The sequence below is a fragment of the Eublepharis macularius genome, chromosome 15 (genome assembly GCF_028583425.1).
Source record: "Eublepharis macularius isolate TG4126 chromosome 15, MPM_Emac_v1.0, whole genome shotgun sequence".
Taxonomy (NCBI): Eukaryota; Metazoa; Chordata; class Lepidosauria; order Squamata; family Eublepharidae; genus Eublepharis; species Eublepharis macularius.
Genome location: NC_072804.1, coordinates 46,824,435 through 46,844,668, shown reverse-complemented (window position 1 = coordinate 46,844,668; position 20,234 = coordinate 46,824,435). Strand labels below are relative to the sequence as shown.

The 20,234-nt window shown below is 43.6% G+C and overlaps 2 protein-coding genes across 3 annotated transcripts; both read right to left on the bottom strand.

The window, feature by feature from the left end:
• Positions 1–3,135: 3,135 nt before the first annotated feature.
• Positions 3,136–8,206, bottom strand: LOC129343389 (synapse differentiation-inducing gene protein 1-like). Of its 2 annotated transcripts, XM_054999572.1 has the most exons (3): positions 8,118–8,206; positions 7,312–7,874; positions 3,136–3,371 (listed from the first exon to the last, which is right to left on the bottom strand). In XM_054999572.1, the coding sequence occupies exons 2-3, from the start codon at positions 7,606–7,608 to the stop codon at positions 3,222–3,224; spliced, it is 447 nt and encodes a 148-aa protein (XP_054855547.1). In that variant the 5' UTR covers positions 7,609–7,874; positions 8,118–8,206; the 3' UTR covers positions 3,136–3,221. The 2 variants fall into 2 exon arrangements, 1 of the variants encoding a protein (XP_054855547.1); XR_008598292.1 differs by lacking the exons at positions 7,312–7,874; positions 8,118–8,206 and adding an exon at positions 3,591–3,820 and having other exon boundaries at positions 3,284–3,371.
• A 4,004-nt stretch (positions 8,207–12,210) lies between these two features.
• LOC129343388 (synapse differentiation-inducing gene protein 1-like) lies at positions 12,211–18,648 on the bottom strand. The gene is made up of 2 exons (XM_054999571.1): positions 18,215–18,648; positions 12,211–12,671 (listed from the first exon to the last, which is right to left on the bottom strand). Exons 1-2 carry the CDS (start codon positions 18,509–18,511, stop codon positions 12,522–12,524), a joined length of 447 nt encoding a protein of 148 aa, XP_054855546.1. The 5' UTR covers positions 18,512–18,648; the 3' UTR covers positions 12,211–12,521.
• Between the last annotated feature and the right edge of the window lie 1,586 nt (positions 18,649–20,234).

Below are 20,234 nucleotides of genomic sequence, written 5' to 3'. Positions count from 1 at the left end.
CATGTTTTTGTTATAGACAATACCAATTATTCGGGACTCTAAACAATTTGAAAAATGGCAGAGGAAAATATCGGAGTTTGTGTGGGCAGGCAGGAAGCCTAGGGTGAAAATGAAAGTGTTGCAGGATGCAAAAGAAAGAGGTGGAATGCAACTGCCCAACCTGAGACTTTATTATGATGCAATCTGTCTGGTATGGTTGAAAGATTGGATGATGCTGAAAAATCGCAAATTGCTGGCCTTAGAGGGATACAAAAAATTGTTTGGATGGCATGCATATTTATGGTATGACAAAGTGAAAGCAGACTCTATGTTTTTGCACCATTATATTCGGAGAAGCCTCTTCACAGTTTGGAAGAAACATAAAGACTACCTACAGGAAGGAATTCCCTCCTGGGTGGTTCCATATGAAGTAATTGATCCAAGAACGGTTGATAATGAACAACAGTGCTTAACGTACAAGGAGATAACTCAAATAGAATTTTCTAAAATAAGAATAATGACACAACAAGAGTTGTCCCCAAACTATGATTGATTTCAATATAGACAAATTAGAGATCTTTATTATTCGGACCGTGCGAAGGGAGGAATAAGAATGGAGAATTCAGAATTAGAGAAAGTAATTTTACAAGAAGATAAAAAGGAAATCTCAAAGGTTTATAAAGTGTTGTTAAAATGGTATACTGAAGATGAGACAGTCAAAGTGCAAATGGTGAAGTGGGCTATAAACTTTAATAAAGAAATAACAATGGAGGCGTGGGAATACTTGTGGAAAAATACGTTGAAGATTACGACATGTACTAATATTAAAGAGAATGTCTATAAAATGATTTACCGTTGGTATCTGACACCAAAGAAAATTGCGCTAGGGAATTTGAATATGTCTAATAAATGCTGGAAGTGCAGAAAGCATGAGGGATCTCTGTATCATATGTGGTGGACTTGTGAAGTAGCTAGGCAGTACTGGGGGGAAATAACAAAAGTAATGAGTGAGATTTTACAATTTCAAGTTAATAAGAACCCAGAACTCCTGCTACTGAACTTGGGAATGGAGGATATTCCAGCACAATACAGGACATTGCTATTTTATATGATGGCAGCAGCTAGACTTTTGTACGCGCAGAAGTGGAAAGTACAAGAGGTGCCAACTATTGAGGACTGGATTTACTTGTGAGATCTCTGTCTTTTGGTGCTACACCTCTGAAGATGCCAGCCACAGCTGCTGGCGAAACGTCAGGAACTACAATGCCAAGACCACGGCAATACAGCCCGGAAAACCCCCAACAACCAAAATTTAAGAGACTCACCCTGCCAATTCTGCACCAAGGCACATCATCTTAGACAGCATCTCCCCTCTAGGGCAAAGCAGACTTCCAGAACAGTTGTGCCTACTGTCAACAGCCCGATCCCAAACTGGTCTTGTGCCAGTCTATAACAGTTTCCATTGGCAAGGCACCAGAGTGCCACGGCGACCCTATTTTCCATGGACACAGGTTTGCGGAATGTTGTGGACTGGCACTCTAGACGTGGTCGTAGGATGTACACTATCTCTGCGAAGGTTCCCCACATCGTGCAAAAACACTCTATCCGGTGCTGGTCATCCCGTCTTCCAACCACGATCCTTTCCCACCAGTCCCAGCTTCTTGGGAAAACCCAGCAATTCCTCAGCACATGTTGCTCCACCAGGGCATACCATCTCGTTCTAAGCCTTTGTCGCCTGTTGGTCCCGTGCCTCTCTCTCAACTTCTACCTATGTTCCAGGGCATCTTGGAAGCGGACATAGATGTTATGCTTTCACACAATGTGTTGGAAATATGCCAGGTACAGATGCATTGAGGTCTGGATCATGTGCAAAACCAATTGGCCAACCACAAACAATACTGCAGCATGTGGTGCCATGGCTGAGACTCTGCGGAGCTATGGATCTCCTAACAGAAAAGGTCTTTCAAGTAGAAAAAACTTTTAAGCCGTTCAAGCCAAGTCACCACAGTAAAGCACCAATGGAATTTTGTGGAAAGTGGTGGGCAAAGGGGCAGCCTATCATGTGAGTGATGGGTGGTGGTCTAAACTATTTTAAGTTCACTGAAATATCGATATAAGAATAAGATAAGAAATGGGGGGGAGACGAGGGCATAACTTTGATTTCGTCAGCACTGATGTTATTGAATCCTCCAGAGGAAATGGTGCTCTTTTGAGCACCGTGAGAACAGAGGGAAGCGTGACAGAATGAGGATATTCCTGAAGATGTGAACATGATCACTAAAAAGCGGCATCGGGAACGGCACAATACAAGCGGTAAAATAAGGCAATGTGGAAACGGCCTACATCTTTAGCCCTTAAAAAAATCCAGAACTGGTTTCCATGTTTTATCATACTCAAATAAAGGAACTACCATACGTAAGTCCCCAAAAAACAGGTTAAGCATAATCCTACCCATCAAATATTGCTCCCAGATTTTCTGATACCATTTTTTTTAGCAATGATCCCATGAGGGATTTCCAGTTCCTAGCAATGACCAAACGAACAGAGGCAACCAATATTGAAACAAGAGAACTAGTATTTCTATCCAGCAGAGACTCGGCCCAGAAATCAAATAACAAATTCCAGGGAGTAAGGCAATGAAAGACCTACCATGTTGGATATCTCTTTACGAACTGCTTTCCAAAACTCCTGAACAAGATGGCATTCCCACCACATATGTAGGGTCGTGCTTTCCTGCTTACAAGATCTCCAACATAATGGGATCAAGTTATTTGCACTATTAATTCAAAGTATAAAACATGGGAAGGGGTTTTGGGTACCATCTTTTTGAACGGTTGATAAGCTGGTCTGTCTCTGATTATTTTATTATGCCTTTGCTCCTTTTACCTTTCAAATGTTTTAGTGGTGTGGCTACAGGTCTTTTAAAATTATTTTCCTCTTCTGTAACAATAACTAGTCACATGAACTGCCTTGCAACACTCAAATTACGTACCACAAGGCCACAAAATATTCTGGTGAATGTGTCAAGTGTGCTTGCATTTTACCTTACTAAGTCATTGTCTATTGATGGTACATCCCCAATGTCTCTTTTAATTACATGAAATCTCTTCATTTAACATCAATATAGAGTCAGACTTGGAATAACATTTTTGTAATGGTCACAAAAACAAACTTTTAATTAACAAGGGGGGAAAGGGGAAGTGCTTTAGCAGACAAACACTTTGTGAGTGTCCTCAACAATGCTAATCGTTTTTAATTATTATCACCCTCAAGACAATGCCTACAATGATCAATACAATCCCCACGCCAAGTGCCGTGTGGGCTAGGATCTGTGCCATCCTGGACTTCTTCCGAGCTTCAGCACTGTTCCCAGCATGGTTGGCATCTCGTGTCTGAGGAGGAAGGATAAGTGAGAAAACGATTAAGTGAAAATATGCAACTGAAAGAGATCTCTGGCATGCAGAAGGAGGTGTTTCTAAACTGTGGTGGAACATTATGTTGACCCACAAAGAATCTTTTAGGAACTGAAGGACATGTTCATAGAAAATATTCAATAACAAAATACACTTCGTAGCAATATAAGTACATAGGCATATTCCAAAAGCACTAACCATGGCTCTTGGATCTTAAACCAGGAGCTGTGTAGATCCATTAGTGCCAAAGTTGCTGATCGTGAATCAGATCTTCAATCAATCACGGCCAGTATTGTCTTCTCATACTGCCAGTGGCTCTCCAAGATCTCAGGCAGAAATCTTTCATGTCACTCCCGGCTTGTCCTTTTAACTGGAAAGACCGGGGATTGAACCTAGTGGTAGATGCACAACTACAAAACCACACCCGCTCTGCGATCAGTTCCAGCCAGGAGACTGCTGTTGCATTTATTACATCCCACAGCCTATAAATAGAACCAACCTCAGGAAAGTCAACAACCAGGTAAAAAATGAAAGAAAGAAAAAACATTTCCCTGTTATGTCCTTCAGCCTCAGTCACTGCAGACAAATGCAGGAGAGAGCATTTGGCACATGCTCTGAAGCGCACTCCAGCCAGCCCAAAAATGCCGAGTAAAACCTCAGTCCCGCCTTATCAAATGTATGATAAGCATTATCTTCTTTTTGATAATATTGAGTGGGACAAATTGTCTAAACTTGGAGCTTTAGTGTGTTTTGTGTTCCCTTAAATTTGCAGGAGAGCCAATGAATCGCAGGAGGCCTTGAGACATGCAAAACACTGTGATGCCACATTACATCTTCGGTTGTGTGGCATGCTGTGGAAAAGGCAGAATTGTCCAGCTGCTGCTTTCCATGGCCTATCTCTATTATGCACTGTTCTGTCCTTAGCCTCAGCGCCCAGCTACCTGTGAAGCAGAAGGTCTGCAGTTGGATTTCCCAGCACGTACCTATACAGCAACCTAGGGGCAATTTGTACTGAGACGCCATTTCCAGCACAGAAATCACACATACACATAGCTGCTTCAGGGAAAAAAGACTGGTGCGGTGTGGCTTTTGGATACAGATGTCCGGGGTCTGGGTCCCAGCCCCCAGACTTGGTAGGAGAGAACAGCAGGTCAACCAGTCTGACGGGCATACAGAGGGGGCAGCCAGCAGCCAGCAGGCCAACTGGTCAGCCAGCAGCCAGCAGGCCAACTGGTCAGCCAGCAGCCAGCAGGCCAACTGGTCAGCCAGCAGACAGCAGGTCAACCGGTCTGACTGGCAGGCAGAGGGGGCAGCCAGGGGACAGCAGGCCAACCCCTCCCATGGGCAAATGGGGCCAGAACCTGTCAGTGCCAGGGACAAGGGGCAAAGGCCCAGGGCCTCAGGAGGCAGGGGGAGACAGAGAGAGGCCAGCGAGTCCCACTTCCCTAGGGAAGGAAAGGGGGCTAAGCAAGGCGGAAGGGGGCAAGGGCAGAGGGATTGGGGGCCCAGCAGTCACCCACCCAAAGGCCTTACCTGAGGAGGAGAAGCAGCAGCAGCCCCAACAACCCAAAGCCACGCCCCAGCTAGAAAATAGTAGCCTGGCCCAGGAGTTGCCAAAAGCCAAGCCACTCCAGGTGGGGCTATTGGAGGCACTCTGCAGGAAGCCCTGGGCAACCAGCCAAGGAGCCGCAGCTGGACCCACCTTCAGCCATCAGCTCAGCCAGGGAGGCCGGGCTGCTAGCCAGGGAACTGCAGCTGGACAGGCCTTCAGCAATCAGCCAAGGCAGGGAGGCTGGGCAGCCAGGGAACAAGGCACAGCTGGTGCTGGTCAGTGGGACCAGATCAGCTACCCCAGCTGCAACTGCTTGGTGCAGCCCAAGACCAGGCTGGAAGAGGGGTGGGACAGTAGAAGGAAGCCCTATAAAAGCTGGCTGGGAAGAGCCCTGGGGTGGTGGATGTGAGTAAGGAGTGATGATGTGGCGTGAGAGCGGTGCAATGCAATAGTGGAGGTTTGGAGGAGAGTTCTGGAAAGAGGGGATGAAGAAGGACACAGGGGGCAAGCAGGCCAGGTTGAGCAGGCCAGCGAGTGGACTGAGAGGGAGTCTGGGTGAGGTATACTGCCCCTCCTTCCACAGAGCAGGGTCCTGCAGCATCCCTGGCCCCCCTATGATGTCAGGAGCAGACTGCCCAGTGCCATGCCCAGTGGCAGCGGTGGCAAGCCCTGACAACAGATAAAGGATTGCTAATGGGGGGTATGATACAGCAGGGGTACCCAATCTTGTTAACCCCATGAACACTTTTGAAAGTTTGCAAACAGGGAGGGGCCAAAATGGGTGCTATGGAGGAGACTGTCATCATTGGTGTTCTTCCTGGGCTCTTCTGAACTACTTCCTTATCCAAAGAGTGGGAGGAATGCCAGGATTGACTCTGAGGTTGGGGAAAGAAGCAAACGAGCACCAGGAAACACATCAGTAAGTAACATGCTGAGATGGCCAAACTTATGTCTTTGATTAGGGGAAAGTCATTGGACAATAAGGGAAGACCCTTATTGACTTTTTTTGGGAAACAGAAATGAATTGATGACTAGGAACGGAAGAAATATGTTTTAGAGGAAAAGGAGAGATAGTCATTTAGGGTTAACTCAGAGCAGAACTACAAGTGACAAAAGGCACAGATTGGACACTTGTCAGCTTCCCTCAAGTTTTGATGGGAAATGTAGGCGTCCTGGTCTTGCAGCTTGACTCTCTGACTGCTGTCCAATGGACTTTTCAACTGTCACTTGTCCAACATTCTGCCAAGCTGCCTACATTTCCCATCAAAACTTAAGGGAAGCTGACAAGTGTCCAACCTCTGCCTTTTGTCACTTGTGGTTCTGCTCTAAGTGCTAGGTTTTACTATACTATTGAATTTTCACAGAGAAAATTGGTACTTATTCCTAATTTCAATTGCTTTTACTTTTTATCTTATTTTTCCCCTCTTTTTTCCTATCCTTTTTCTTTTTTTCTCTTTTTTCAGTTGTTTTTTTAAAAAAATTGGAAAAAACCTTCCAATAAAAAATCTCGTAATTTTTTTTAATTTTTAAAAAAGTAAGTAAGGGAGCCCACAGTCACCATAAGGGGATCCCCACCGTATTGGAGATGATTCTAATGTTCTGCCAGATGGAAAACATTATCAACATGTTGAGAATGTTGATCAAAGAAAAATCCAAATGGATCAAAGAAAAGTCCAAATCAATCCAATCGCCAAATGGTCAATACCTGGGGACAGTTGCCACTTGGCCCAGATTTTTATATGATCATATTTTCTCCTACTTGCATCATCCAAGTAAAATAAACACCAGCACAGCCATTTAGTTCTAAAGTCCAGCGATGGCTGTACTCCAACCCAACTCAAGCAACAGCAGATTTCCGCTAGCTCCATATCCTTGTTCTCTGCTGAACCAACTGCATATCTTTCTTTGAATTGTCTTTACTAAGCGATTTGAGGTCACGTTTCGTTTAAAAAAAAGATTATCCTCAAAATGGTTTGCAAAAAAGCCAGCAGACAATGGTAAAAAATAGAACTTGGACCAAAAGAAACCACAGCAGGAGGCAGATCATTTGGCAAAGGTAAAACACAAACAGGGATGGGGCTGAATTAATATTCTGCAGAAGGCAATTCCATAATTCAAGGCTGCAAGCCAAAAGAACCTGCATCTAGCAGAGACAAAACTTGCTTCCACAAATGGCTGGACACAAAGAAGGAACTGATTAGAAAAGCTTGGATCTCAAGACTAGAATGGGATGAGACTGGGAGATACTGAAAACCAAGGGAGTTAAAGGCCTTAGCAGGTCAACCCAGCATATTTGAACTGGGCCCTTTATCTGCCTGTTTTTCTGTCACAGTGATACCTCCCCTTCCCTATCAAGAAAGGACTCACCTGTATAGAGTAAACCAGGGCTGCAATTCCCAGAGGCAGGCAACAACAGAGCATGGTGAAGATGGAATATGCCAGGTAATCTGGTTCATTGGTGGGTTGAACAGGGACAATGACAATGTTGTGCTGCTGTGGTTGGATGAGGGGCTGGTACTGCAGCATCGTGGCCGGGTTTGCTGGCCCATCATGAGGTGGTTGCTTCAGAACAGAGACATTGTAGGGCTGTTCGTCAGAGTAGGGTGGTGGGTCCTGTGCAGCAGGGACACTTCCTTGGGTCTTCTCATCATTCGGGTCATCCATAGCGAAGTGGCCTCCTTCTCACCGTTGCAAGTGGAGTCTTTGTTCTCAATCCACTCTCACTCTCTTCACTGAGCAACTGTTGCACATTTCATACTCTGCTTAATCTGCAGCTTCAATATGGTTTCCTCCCTCCTTGCCTTTTTCCTGTCATGCCCAGCCAAACTCTCTTCTTCTGGCCGCAGGTTTGTCTTCTTCTAGCTCTCCTGCTTCTGTGCCCTCTACTCTCTTATGTAGAAGAGAAACCGGGTACAGCAACTTACCTGTGCCTGCAATAAGGAAGAACAAGCAGATGGATGGATGAGGAACTATGTAATGAATAACCTTGAGAGACAGATTGACAAAAGGTGTGAGAGGTCCAGGGAGGAGGAAGAAATTGCCTTCCCACCAGAGAATGGAAGTTCTGCTTTTTCCACTCTTGCAATTGGACACACACTTATTTTGCAACACACAATGGCATGCAGTTTAATGACAAATCATACAAATCTTGCTTCCAAATCAAAGAATCATACCTTTCAGAAAGACTAAATTACTCTTCCAACCACAATATTCATTTCCTTTCTTCTCCCCCAGCTAGGGTAGGGCCACACATTCATTTACCAATGTCCCTAATGTCTGAGTACACAATGTACTGCACATTGTACAGCCAGAAAACAGATATACTGCAGAAAAAGGTACTTGGGAGTGGGACCTTTGACATACAAAGCAAATGCTCCTCCACTAAGCCATAGGCCCTTCCCCAAGGTTTATACGAGATAGGACTGTCATCTATTGTAGTGTTCCTTGTATGTATCACCTTCCTTTTCTTGCATTGTTTTCTACCTTTGTAACCCACTTTCTGCATTATGATGAATCCTTTGGAACAAAGTGAACAAGTTACAGTCTGGAATAAAGTTGGGGTGGGAGTAATTACAATGCTCAACCAGAGGCAGGGAGGGAAAGTAAGCCCTTTATTTTATTCCCTATAAATTAATGGGATTAAATAAGTTACTGCAATGGAAAGTCCATTCTTGCAGGACCGTCCATTGCTCACAGTGGGCTTTTGTCTCCTATTGACAAGGTTGCAGGAGGGGATGGTCAATGCGGCCCTGCACACAGAGAGAAGCACAACAAACTCCCCTCAATAAAGATCCTGCAGTATTGATTCCATTGAAATATTTATGTTCCCTCTTTCACTTCAAGAACATCCCAGGTAGATAACTAAAGAAGCTGATTGTAGCCTCCATAAAGGCCAACAAGTCACAATAAAATGAGTCCAATGGACAGCATCAGTATGCTCTCTGACAGCATCAGAAAGCTCCGTCATCAGGATGCTATTGTAGAGAAGATGCTGGCAAGGAAGTGGTACCCAAATGGGGGGGTCTCCTTGTGACTTGGGGGAATTAGCATTCAAGGAGACTCAGTGAGAGGTGGTGAGAAGGGATCTCTCCACCAATGTATACCAGGGTGGTTCCCTTAGAGAACTCTCTGAACGAACCCTATGGGTGTTCAACAGGAACGGTTTTATTAAATGAGTAGCAATAGCAAACACAGGAAACCACACACAGCACACACACAGAGTTAACTAGGAAACATGGAGGAAGAGGAAAAGGAGTACAGGATCAGCCAATGTTTTCCAGTCTAGGAGATAGATGATGTTTGTAGAGAGTAATGGCTTAGTGACCATTGCTTCACAGCAGGAAGAAGGAGAAGGCTCTTACACATGCATGAGTGTGTGCATAGGATCCCAGGATATACATACAAACACACACACATTCACACACATGGCGTGACAGTCCAGTTATACTGTCGAATGTACCTGGGGCAGGATCACGTCATCTGCCCCAAAACAATAGCTTAATGGCTGTCTCCAGAGATGAGACAATAATTTGGGAAAGGCTTGATTACACTTTCCTGAGCATTACTAAAGGTAAGAAAAATGGTTGATGATCCCCAGTTGCTAGATGTGACTTGACAGCAAAACAAAAGACTGATAAAGGAGGAGGTCTTCAAGGAGAAGTTCCATTGTCAGGATGCTGTTATGGAGAAGATTCTGCCAAGGAATGAGCTGTAACTCAGTGGAAATGAATCTGTGTTACATGACGAAACTCCAAGACTCAGTCCTTGACACCTCCACTTAGAAGGGTCTCCAATAGCAAAAGGTAGTTTCAGGTGGGTAGCCATCTTGGTCCATAGCAGAAGAACAATATTGGGGTCCAGTAGCACCAACTAGATTTCCAGGGTATGAGATTGTTGAAAGCCACTGCCAATTAGAATGGCCAATACTGAGCTAGAGGGATCAATATGCTGACTTGGCATAGGGTTGGGGGGTTATTGTATTTTGTATATTTTTTGAATTTGCAAGCCATTTTCAGCCATGGGAAAAGGTCATGGATAAATGGATAAAGATAATGATTTTAATAACTATCAGGCAGTGTCATGTGATCAGCCAGTGGGGGCCCACCGCAATTCTGAAGGTAAAGATCCTTCGTAGGTGACTGTAAATGACAGGCTGGGTTCTGCATGAGACACCAGTTCTTCATCTTTGGTGCTCACTTTAGCAGCACATACACTACAATTAGAGCCATCTTTCAGCTTTGAAGATCCCTTGCTTTCCACACCTCAATAAGAGACAATTAACACATTAAAATAGTTTGGAATTTCAGCTCAGGTGACATTTTGAAAGATGTTTAATGATAATGACAACCTTTGTGGAAGCTTCTCAGATATATCACATAATATTCTTCCTAGCCTGTGTGAAGTTATTTCCATTCAAAGTGCAAAATGTGGGAAGGGTTCCAGGTACCATCTTTTCAAACAGTTGATAAGCTGCTCTGTATCTAATTACTTTATTTAGTGTTTGTTCCTTTTATATTTCAAATGTTTTAGTGGTGAGACTACAGGCCTTTTCAAATTATTTTCCTTGGGGGGGCGTGGCACTGCTTCAGATGAAGACAGTCGCAGAAACCTGAGCTCTGCTCCCCCCTCAAGCCAATTAGTATAAGAAAGCAACTCATTTAAGCAAGAACGCTCAAATAATGGGCAAGCACAATGCAGAAAAGAAAAATGCAAATGGAAAGTCAGCTAAAAAGCTCCAGGATTACTTCCCCGTGCCATTGCAGCCTGAGACTCAAAACAAGGCTGGAGAAGAAGCACTCAAAATGGCATCTGAGGCAAATGCAACAGGTAAACCTTTGTCTGAAACTAATCTGCCCTTGTTGGTGCAAAGAATGGAGCAACGAATCTTGTATAAAATTACAAATTTAACTGACCAGATCTCAGATATAAAAATGGGCATTACTAGAGCCATTCATAAAGCCGATTGTGCAATGGATCTGAGTACTTCATTGCAAAACGAAATCCAAGCCTTGCGAAAGGACAATGACTTAATGAAAAGCAAAATTCAATCCCTAGAACTTTCAAATCCCAAGATTCATCTTAAATTTAGAGGGATTGAAGAAAATGAAGCAATAAATGAAGATCCTGCAGCTTTCTTGAATAAATGGCTAACAAAAATTCTAAGCCTCAGAGATCATATTGCCCCTCTAATTACCACAGCACATCGGCTTGGTTTGCCAAATAATCCACGAAGGAAAAGCCCCAGGGACATTTTAGCAACTTTTTCAGACGGGAGTTCAAGAAGAAAGATCTTAGAAATGGCCAGACAACAGAACTCACTTACTTATAATGGGTCTTATATTGCTGTCTTTGTTGATCTGCCGAAACAAATCTTCACCAAAAGAAGAGAACTTAAACTGATCACAGGAACTCTTAGAGAAGCACGAATTGAATACAGATGGTCAAGCTTTACAAAGCTCCGAGTCACACACAAAGGGAACACTTATCTGGCAGAAGACCAAGAATCAGGTTTGACCCTGCTGAAGAATATCAGTCTGGAGATACCCATAGACCCAGAGACTATATCTCCTAAAAGGAAAAGATCTCAGCCTCCTACCCCCCAAAAGGGTAGTAAAATTCCAATCAGGCATACTTAATAGTCATTTTCCTCATTGTATCCTGTTTATAATTCTACCTTTTCTGCATATAAGCCTCTGTATATATTCTAACAAATACAGTGTTCCAGTTTACTGATTAGGGTTTAGGGGTGGGAAAAGTTAAGCATTATGTTATTTCAGGTTGAGCTCCAGGAAGAATTACGGCTCTTCTACCTTGGTAAGTGATACCAAGTACCTGAGTGGGGTATATACCCACAAGGTATAGAGAGCTGTTTAAATAACATGATCAAGTGATTTAATCTTAACTGTAATTCTTCTTTTTTTGTTTAGTGCATAACACTCTATTTGTGAATCTAGCAATGTGTATTTCTCTTTGTAGGGGGAGGAGGAGGTTAGGGAGGGAAGGTTTGTTAAGGATGGAGGGAGGGGTGGGCAATTTCAGCAGGAGGGAGGGTAGACGACTGCTTACGTAAATGTTAAGCCGTGTTGGTGACATTTTCCAAATTATTATTTTTCATAGTTCTAACGATAATTGCTTTTAGATGTAGAATCCTTGTGATAATGTAACGCTAAAAATCTTTGTACAATATTTTATTTTGCTATTGAATATCTTCCCTTTTGTTGTTATTGAAAAAAGTTTTTAAAAAATTTAAAAAATTGTTTTCCTCTTCTGTAACAATAACTGGTCACAAGCTGATGAACCGCCTTGCAACACTCAAATTACGTACCACAAGGCCACAAAATATTCTGGCGAATATGTCAAGTGTGCTTACATTTTACCTTACAAAGTCATTGCCTATTGATGGTACATCCCCAATGTCTCTTTTAATTACATGAAATCTCTTCATTTAACATCAATATAGAGTCAGACTTGGAATAACATTTTTGTAATGGTCACAATTAAAAGCAAACTTTTAATTAACAAGGGGGAAAGGGGAAATGCTTTAGCAGACAAACACTTTGTGAGTGTCCTCAACAATGCTAATATCTTCTAATTATTATCACATTCAAGACAATGTATACAATGATGAACACAATCCCCATGCAAAGTGACATGTGGGCTAAGATCTGCGCCATCTTGGACTTCTTCCGAGCTTCAGCACCATTCCCTGCACGGTTGGCATCTCGTGTCTGAGGAGGAAGGATAAGTGAGAAAACGATTAAGTGAAAATACGCAACTGAAAGAGATTTCTGGCATGTGGAAGGAAGTGTTTCTAAACTGTGGTGGAACATTATGTTGAGCAACAAAGAGGCCGTTTTCACACTACTAACCTGCTTCCATAACGTTGCAAAACGTCACGCAAAAACCATGGAAGATAGCGTCTTCTCGGGAGAGTTTTGCACAATGTGGTGCAAAACTCTCGCGATGTCGCGCAAAACTCTTGTGAGAAGATGCTATCTTCAACGGTTTTTGCGCAACGTTTCACAACGTTACAGAACCAGGTTGGTAGTGAATCTTTTCGGCCAGAATCTTTTAGGAACTGAAGGACATGATCATAGAAAATATTCAATAACAAAATACACTTCGTAACAATATATGTACGTAGGCATATTCCAAAAGCACTAACAGTGGCTCTTGGATCTTAAACCAGGAGCTGTGTAGATTCCTTAGTGCCAAAGTTGCTGATCGTGAATCAGATCATCAATCTATCACGGTCAGTATTGTCTTCTCATACTGCCAGTGGCTCTCCAAGATCTCAGGCAGAAGTCTTTCATGTCACCTCCCAGCTTGTCCTTTTAACTGGAAAGACCGGGGATTGAACCTAGTGGTAGATGCACAACTACAAAACCACACCCTCTCTGCGATTAGTTCCAGCCAGGAGACTGCTGTTGCATTTATTACATCCCACAGCCTATAAATGGAACCAACCCCAGGAAAGTCAACAACCAAGTAAAAAATGAAAGGAAAAAAAACATTTCCCTGTCAAAGGATTTCCTGAAAAGCACCAGTGGAGAGCTAGAAAGACAAACCTCTCATATGAAGAAGGTTCCGAGTCTCCTGATAGGTCCTTCAGCCTCAGTCACTACAGACAGATGCAGTGGAGGGCCTTTGGCATGTGCTGTGATGCGCATTCCCGCCAGCCCAAAAATGCTGGGTAAAACCCCCCAGTCCCACCTGATCAAATGCACGATAACCGTTCTTTTCGATAATAAACAGTGGAACACATTGTCTAAACTTGGGGCCTTAGTGTAAGCAGTCAGCCTGGCCTCCACCATGTTTAATAGCTATTTAATAGCTGCCTGTGATGTAAGAATCACAAGGCCCCTGGATTAAATGCAGTTTGGTTTGCAAACGGGAATTCCAGCTAGCAATTACTGAATAACAACAACAACATTTGATTTATATACCACCCTTCAGGACAACTTCAGGACAACTTAATGCCCACTCAGAGCAGTTTACAAAGCACGCCATTATTATCCCCACAACAAAACACCCTGTGAGGTGGGTGGGGCTGAGAGAGCTGTGACTAGCCCAAGGTCACCCAGCTGGCTTCAAGTGGAGGAGTGAGGAATCAAACCTGGCTCTCCAGATTAGAGTCCCACGCTCTACTATACCAAACTGGCTCTACTGAGTCCCGCTCAGGAGATCCAGGCATAAATGGAATGCCAAATATAAATGCAGAGTGACCAGCGGTGAATTGTTTACTTTCTTCTCAGCTCTGGGTGGAGCCAGAGCAAGAAAGATCTCACAGTGTCATCCTACTTAGCACATTCCTTTCCCCTCCTTCCGTGATGAGATCCCCAGCCCATGATTGAGGAGAACTCAAATAGCACTCATAAGCTTTATAATTCGTTCCTGGGAAAAGGTACATTCCCCTGCTAAATCCATCAACTCAGCTCCGGGGACAGCAATTTGCAAACATCCCTTTATAAATAAAAAGGAGAGCAACATCTTACTCTTTTGTCCCACCCCAGCGCCAAGCAATCAAGGTAATCAAACCTTTGGTTGTTGTGGGTTTTCCGGGCTGTATTGCTGTGGTCTTGGCATTGTAGTTCCTGACGTTTCGCCAGCAGCTGTGGCTGGCATCTTCAGAGGTGTAGCACCAAAAGACGGAGATCTCTCAGTGTCAGAGTGTGGAAAAGATGTAGGTCATTGACCTACATCTTTTTTACAAATGACCTACACCTTTTCCACACTGTGACACTGAGAGATCTCCGTCTTTTGGTGCTACACCTCTGAAGATGCCAGCCACAGCTGCTGGCGAAACGTCAGGAACTACAATGCCAAGACCACGGCAATACAGCCCAGAAAACCCACAACAACCATCGTTCTCCGGCCGTGAAAGCCTTCGACAATACATTAATCAAACCTTTGTTACTCCCAGGAACTGACCATTGGAGTCTTTGTTCCAACGGTTGGGAGGGCACTCCTGCCTCAAGGCAAGCCTTGCCCTATAAGCATAGGGACCCTTGCCCCATTCAAATCGAGTAGTGCACACTGATTGGAGCCAAAGTGTTGCTCCCTTGAGGTTACTCTAAGCCTCTCACTCTCTTGGCCAAGGATGCTAGATGTTTGAAGCTATTCTCTTCCTCCATGGACTGGACTACTCTCCAGGATAGGGAGTTATACTTCCCCTCAGCCAACTTCTGACTAGCTTCCTAGGACTCTGCGTGTGTGCAACCGTTTTATTATTTACTCCTGTGTGTTCGTGTGTTTTTCCTCTTTTGATAAAAGATTACTCTTTGAACCTAAAAGCACCAGCCTCATCTGCTTTCTTGGGCAAGGGACTCCATAAAAATTGGTGGAAAATCTGGTGTCTTCCTTGCCGCTAATGCCCCCCAAATTCTCTTATTTGCAGGGAGACCAATTCAGGTAACATTAGTATGTTTTGTGTTCCTCTTTAAACTGCAGGCCAGAGTCAATGAATTGCAGGAGGCCTTGGAAAATGCAACGTACTGTGATGCTACATTACACATTCAGTTGCGTTGCCTTCTGAGGGGGAGACAGTGTTACCGGAAAGCAAAAAGCTTAGGGAAGTGACCCTAAGGGAGAAGCCAGGAAGCTTGCACGATTTGAATGAGGCCAGGTCTCGACCTTTATAGGAAAAATATGCCCTGAGGTGGAGGAGAGTCCTCCTGGCAGTTAGGACAAAGAGTCCAGTGGTCGGTTCCTGGGTGTAACAAAGGATTTGAGTACTTTGACTGATGGCTGCCAGGGTGTGTGAAAGCAGATGCAAAACTAGTTCCAGCACTGCACAAAAAGGGCAGTCTTCCTGATGAAGCACACCTGAGCTAGGTTAAGTGTTTTTAGGGAGGGGATACAATGTGCCAGGAACGACTGTCTATACTTATGAATGTCGTTTGATTAGCTCCTCAATCATGGACAGGAGAGCTCATCGCAGAAGGAGGGACAGGAATGTGCTAAGTGGGGGTGACTCTGCAAGGCCTGTATTGCACTGGGCACCAGTGGGGCTGGGGTGGGCAGCGAGACCAGTCGCATCATGATACCTCTGCATTCCAACGCAGCATTCCTTACATGCCTGGTTCTCCAGGGAAGGATCTGGCAACGACAGGGGCTCTCTGGTGGCATTACAGCAGCCATTTTAAACCCAAGAGGCCTGGACATTTTTAATATCACAAGCAGCCATGTGTTAAACTGCTGCTAAAATGGCGGAGGCCGGGCTAACCGCTTTCAATTGAACGGTTGAGATGCTGCTTTTTATGGCAGCCATCCTGTCCCTATTATACATCTTTCTGTCCTTAGCATCAGCGCCCACCTACCTGTGAAGTGGGAGGTCTGCAACTGAATTTCCCAGCACATACTTATACAATAATCTAGGGGCAACTTGTACCGAGGCACCATTCCCAACACAGAAATTACACACACACACAGCTGCTTCAGGGAAAAAAGACTGGTGTGGTGTGGATTTGAGGGACAGATAAAAGATTGCTAATGGGGGATATGATACAGCAAGATTGGGTACCCATGATGAGCACTTTTGAAAGTTTTCAAACAGGGAGGGGCCAAAATGTGGCCCCTCATTGTGCCAAAATGGACACCATGAAGGAGATTGTCATCATTGGTGCTCCTGGGCTCTTCTGAATTACCTCCTTATCCAATGAGAGGGAAGAAAGCCAGAATTGACTCTGAGGTTCAGGAAAGAAGCAAATGGGCACCAGGAAACACATCAGTTAGTAACGTGTTTAGATGGCCAAACTTACATCTCTAATTAGGGAAAAGTCATTGGACAAATATATTATTACCTGGAAGCCCCTTATTGACTTTTTGAGGGAAACAGAGAGAAAGGAACTGATGACTAGGAATTGAAGAATATGTTTTAGAGGAAAAGGAGAGATACAGGGCAATCCAAAGCAGACTTACTCCAGTCTAAGCCCATTAAAATCAATGGGATTAGAGTGAAGTAGAGTGGATTTCACTGATAGTCATTTAGGGTTAACTAAGAGCTAAGTTATCCTCTACTATAGAATACGTGTATATCTTTTCACAAAGAAAATTGGTACGTATTCCTAATTTCAATTGCTTTTTCTTTTTATCTTATTTTTCTCTCTCTTTTTTTCTTTTTTTTAATTGATATTTTTTATTTACTCAGAAAAGCTTTTCAATAAGAACTCTTATTTTAAAAATTATATTAAAAAAAATAAGTAACAGAGCCCTCAGGCACCAAAAGGGGATCCCCACCATATTGGAGATCTCTTTAATGTTTAATGCCAGATGGAAAATGTTATTCTGCACTGGATCACAGAAATGTCTGAATCAATCCAATTGCCAAATGGTCACAAGCTGGAGACGGTTGTCACTTGTCCTATTGGGATGTATTTTCTCCTACTTGCAGATGACTTCACATCACCCAAGCAATATAAACACCAACGCAGCAATTTAGTTCTAGAGTCCAGTGGTGGATGCACTCTTTGAATTGTCTTTACTAAGCACTTTGAGGTCACTTTTCAATTAAAAAAAAAATTATCTCCAAACTAATTTCCAAAAAAGCTGGCAGACAATGGTCAAAAATAAAGCTTGGATCAAAAAAATTACAGCCGAAGGCAAATCATTTGTTGCAAGAAAAACACAAACAGGGATGGGGTTGAATTAATATTCTGCAGAAGGGAATTCTGTAAATCAAGGCTGCAAGCCAAAAGAACCTGCATCAAACAAAGGCCAAGCTTGCTTCCACAAATGACTGGACACAACTTCAAGTTCAAGTTTATTCTTACAGCACTGTGCCCGTATAACATGTCTCTAAAAGTCGAAAGGCCATAAAAGAGATAAAATAGATAATAACAAAAGATAAAAAACTAGCTAAAAATTATACCATAAACTATGTACAGATAAAAGGGTAGGTAATACACATGAAAGTGTTAAAATACCCAAAAGGGACACTTGCAACCTCATCCATTAGCAAATGTAAGAGCATTTACGCGATCTTTTTGGGTTATGTAGCAAGTGGCACATAATTTGGCTATCATAGCAGAATCAAACTGTATCAGGTACTTGTTATCTGATGAATCCCAGCCTATTACTGCTAAAGTAGACTGGACACAAAGAAGGACCTGGTTAGAAAAGCTCAGATCTATAGACTAGGATGGGATCAGACCAGGAGATACCAATGGAGTTAAAGGCCTTAACAAACCAGCATATTTGAACTGAGCCCTTTATCTCCCTTCTTTTTTGTCACAGTGTGATGTTTCCCCTTCCCTATCAAGAAAGGACTCACCCGTATCGAGTAAACCAGGGCTGCGATTCCCAGAGGCAGGCAACAACAAAGCATGGTGAAGATGGAATATCCCAGGTAATCTGGTTCATTGGTGGGTTGAACAGGGACAATGACAATGTTGTGCTGCTGTGGTTGGATGAGGGGCTGGTACTGCGGCATCGTGGCCGGGTTTGCTGGCCCATCATGAGGTGGTTGCTTCAGAACAGAGACATTGTAGGGCTGTTCGTCAGAGTAGGGTGGTGGGTCCTGTGCAGCAGGGACACTTCCTTGGGTCTTCTCATCATTCGGGTCATCCATAGCGAAGTGGCCTCCTTCTCACCGTTGCAAGTGGAGTCTTTGTTCTCAATCCACTCTCACTCTCTTCACTGAGCAACTGTTGCACATTTCATACTCTGCTTAATCTGCAGCTTCAATATGGTTTCCTCCCTCCTTGCCTTTTTCCTGTCACGCCCAGCCAAACTCACTTCTTCTGGCCGCAGGTTTGTCTTCTTTGATCTCCCCTGCTTCTGTGCCAGTTACTCTCTTATGTAGAAGAGAAACCGGGTACAGCAACTTACCTGTGCCTGCAATAAGGAAGAACGAGCAGATGGATGGATGAGGAACTATGTAATGAATAACCTTGACAGACAGATTGACAAAAGGTGTGAGAGGTCCAGGGAGGAGGAAGAAATTGTCTTTCCAGCAGAGAATGGAAGTTCTGCTTTTTCCACTCTTGTTATGTCTTTCCAGCAGAGAATGGGAGTTCTGCTTTTTCCACTCTTGTTATGTCTTTCCAGCAGAGAATGGAAGTTCTGCTTTTTCCACTCTTGTTATGTCTTTCCAGCAGAGAATGGAAGTTCTGCTTTTTGCACTCTTGTTATGTCTTTCCACCAGAGAATGGAAGTTCTGCTTTTTGCACTCTTGCTATGGGACATGCCTATTTTGCAACACACAGTGGCATGCAGTTTAATCTTGCTTACAAATAATACAAATCTTGCTTACAAATCAAAGAATCATACCTTTCAGAAAGACCAAATTACTCTTCCAACCACAATATTCCTTTATTTCCTTCTCCCCCAGCTAGGGTAGGACTACACACATATTGACCAATGTCCCTAATGTCTGAGTACACAATGTACTGCACATTGTACAGCCAGAAAGCAGAAATTCTGCTGGGAAAGGTACTAGGGACCAATGTTCCCTCTAAGTGGTGCAGTGTTGTGAGCCAGAAATCCAATTTGTGAGCAGCAACTTGCAAGTTGTGAGCGTGCCTTTTTGAAAACCGGAATCCATTTGATTAAAAGACTTTTGATTTAGGTTGTCTGAGGCATTGGTATTGGGTGCCATCAATATGCTGATGACACCCACTTAGGCATGTGGTTCTCAAAAGCTTTTACCTCAATAAAGTGGGTTAAAGATGCTACTGGACTCTTTACTATTTTGCAACTACAGACTAACACAGCTAACTCCTCTGAATCTACAGAGAAGAAGAATTGTGCATCATCCAGCCCCTCAATGCACTCACTCTCTTGCTATTCCCTTCTATGTTTTATATAAAAAGGTGTTGTGAAGCATGCCTGTGAATGGCTCAGACACCATTTCTTTCCACATGCATCAGTGTATTGCCAGAGTTTTCTTTGCATTTTGGGCAACATCAGGCAGATGAGCTTCAGTAAGGGTTCCTCTTTGCCCACAAGCAAATCCTAAACAGAATGTGATGTGAAGTCATCCCTCCCTCTACCTCTGCTCTGTCTATTGGCATTTCCTGTTTCTTCTGTGGCCAGGTCTGCAGAAAGAAGAAGAAAGCTGGCTGAGGTTGCAGGGGGAGCACCTATTTAGCTTCCAGCTGAGAGCTGCTCATTGGAACAGCCTAGAACTGGCCTTTAGTCACCGCAGAGGCTTCATGGCTTTAAAACTCTTTCCTTTTCTCTTTGTGAGTTCTGGTCATGGAATCTCTGAAATGAAATCAAGTCATAAAGCATAAAGTCAGCACTGAAGTCCTGCCTTCTCCTTGCTTGCCATTCTGTTTTATTACACTGTA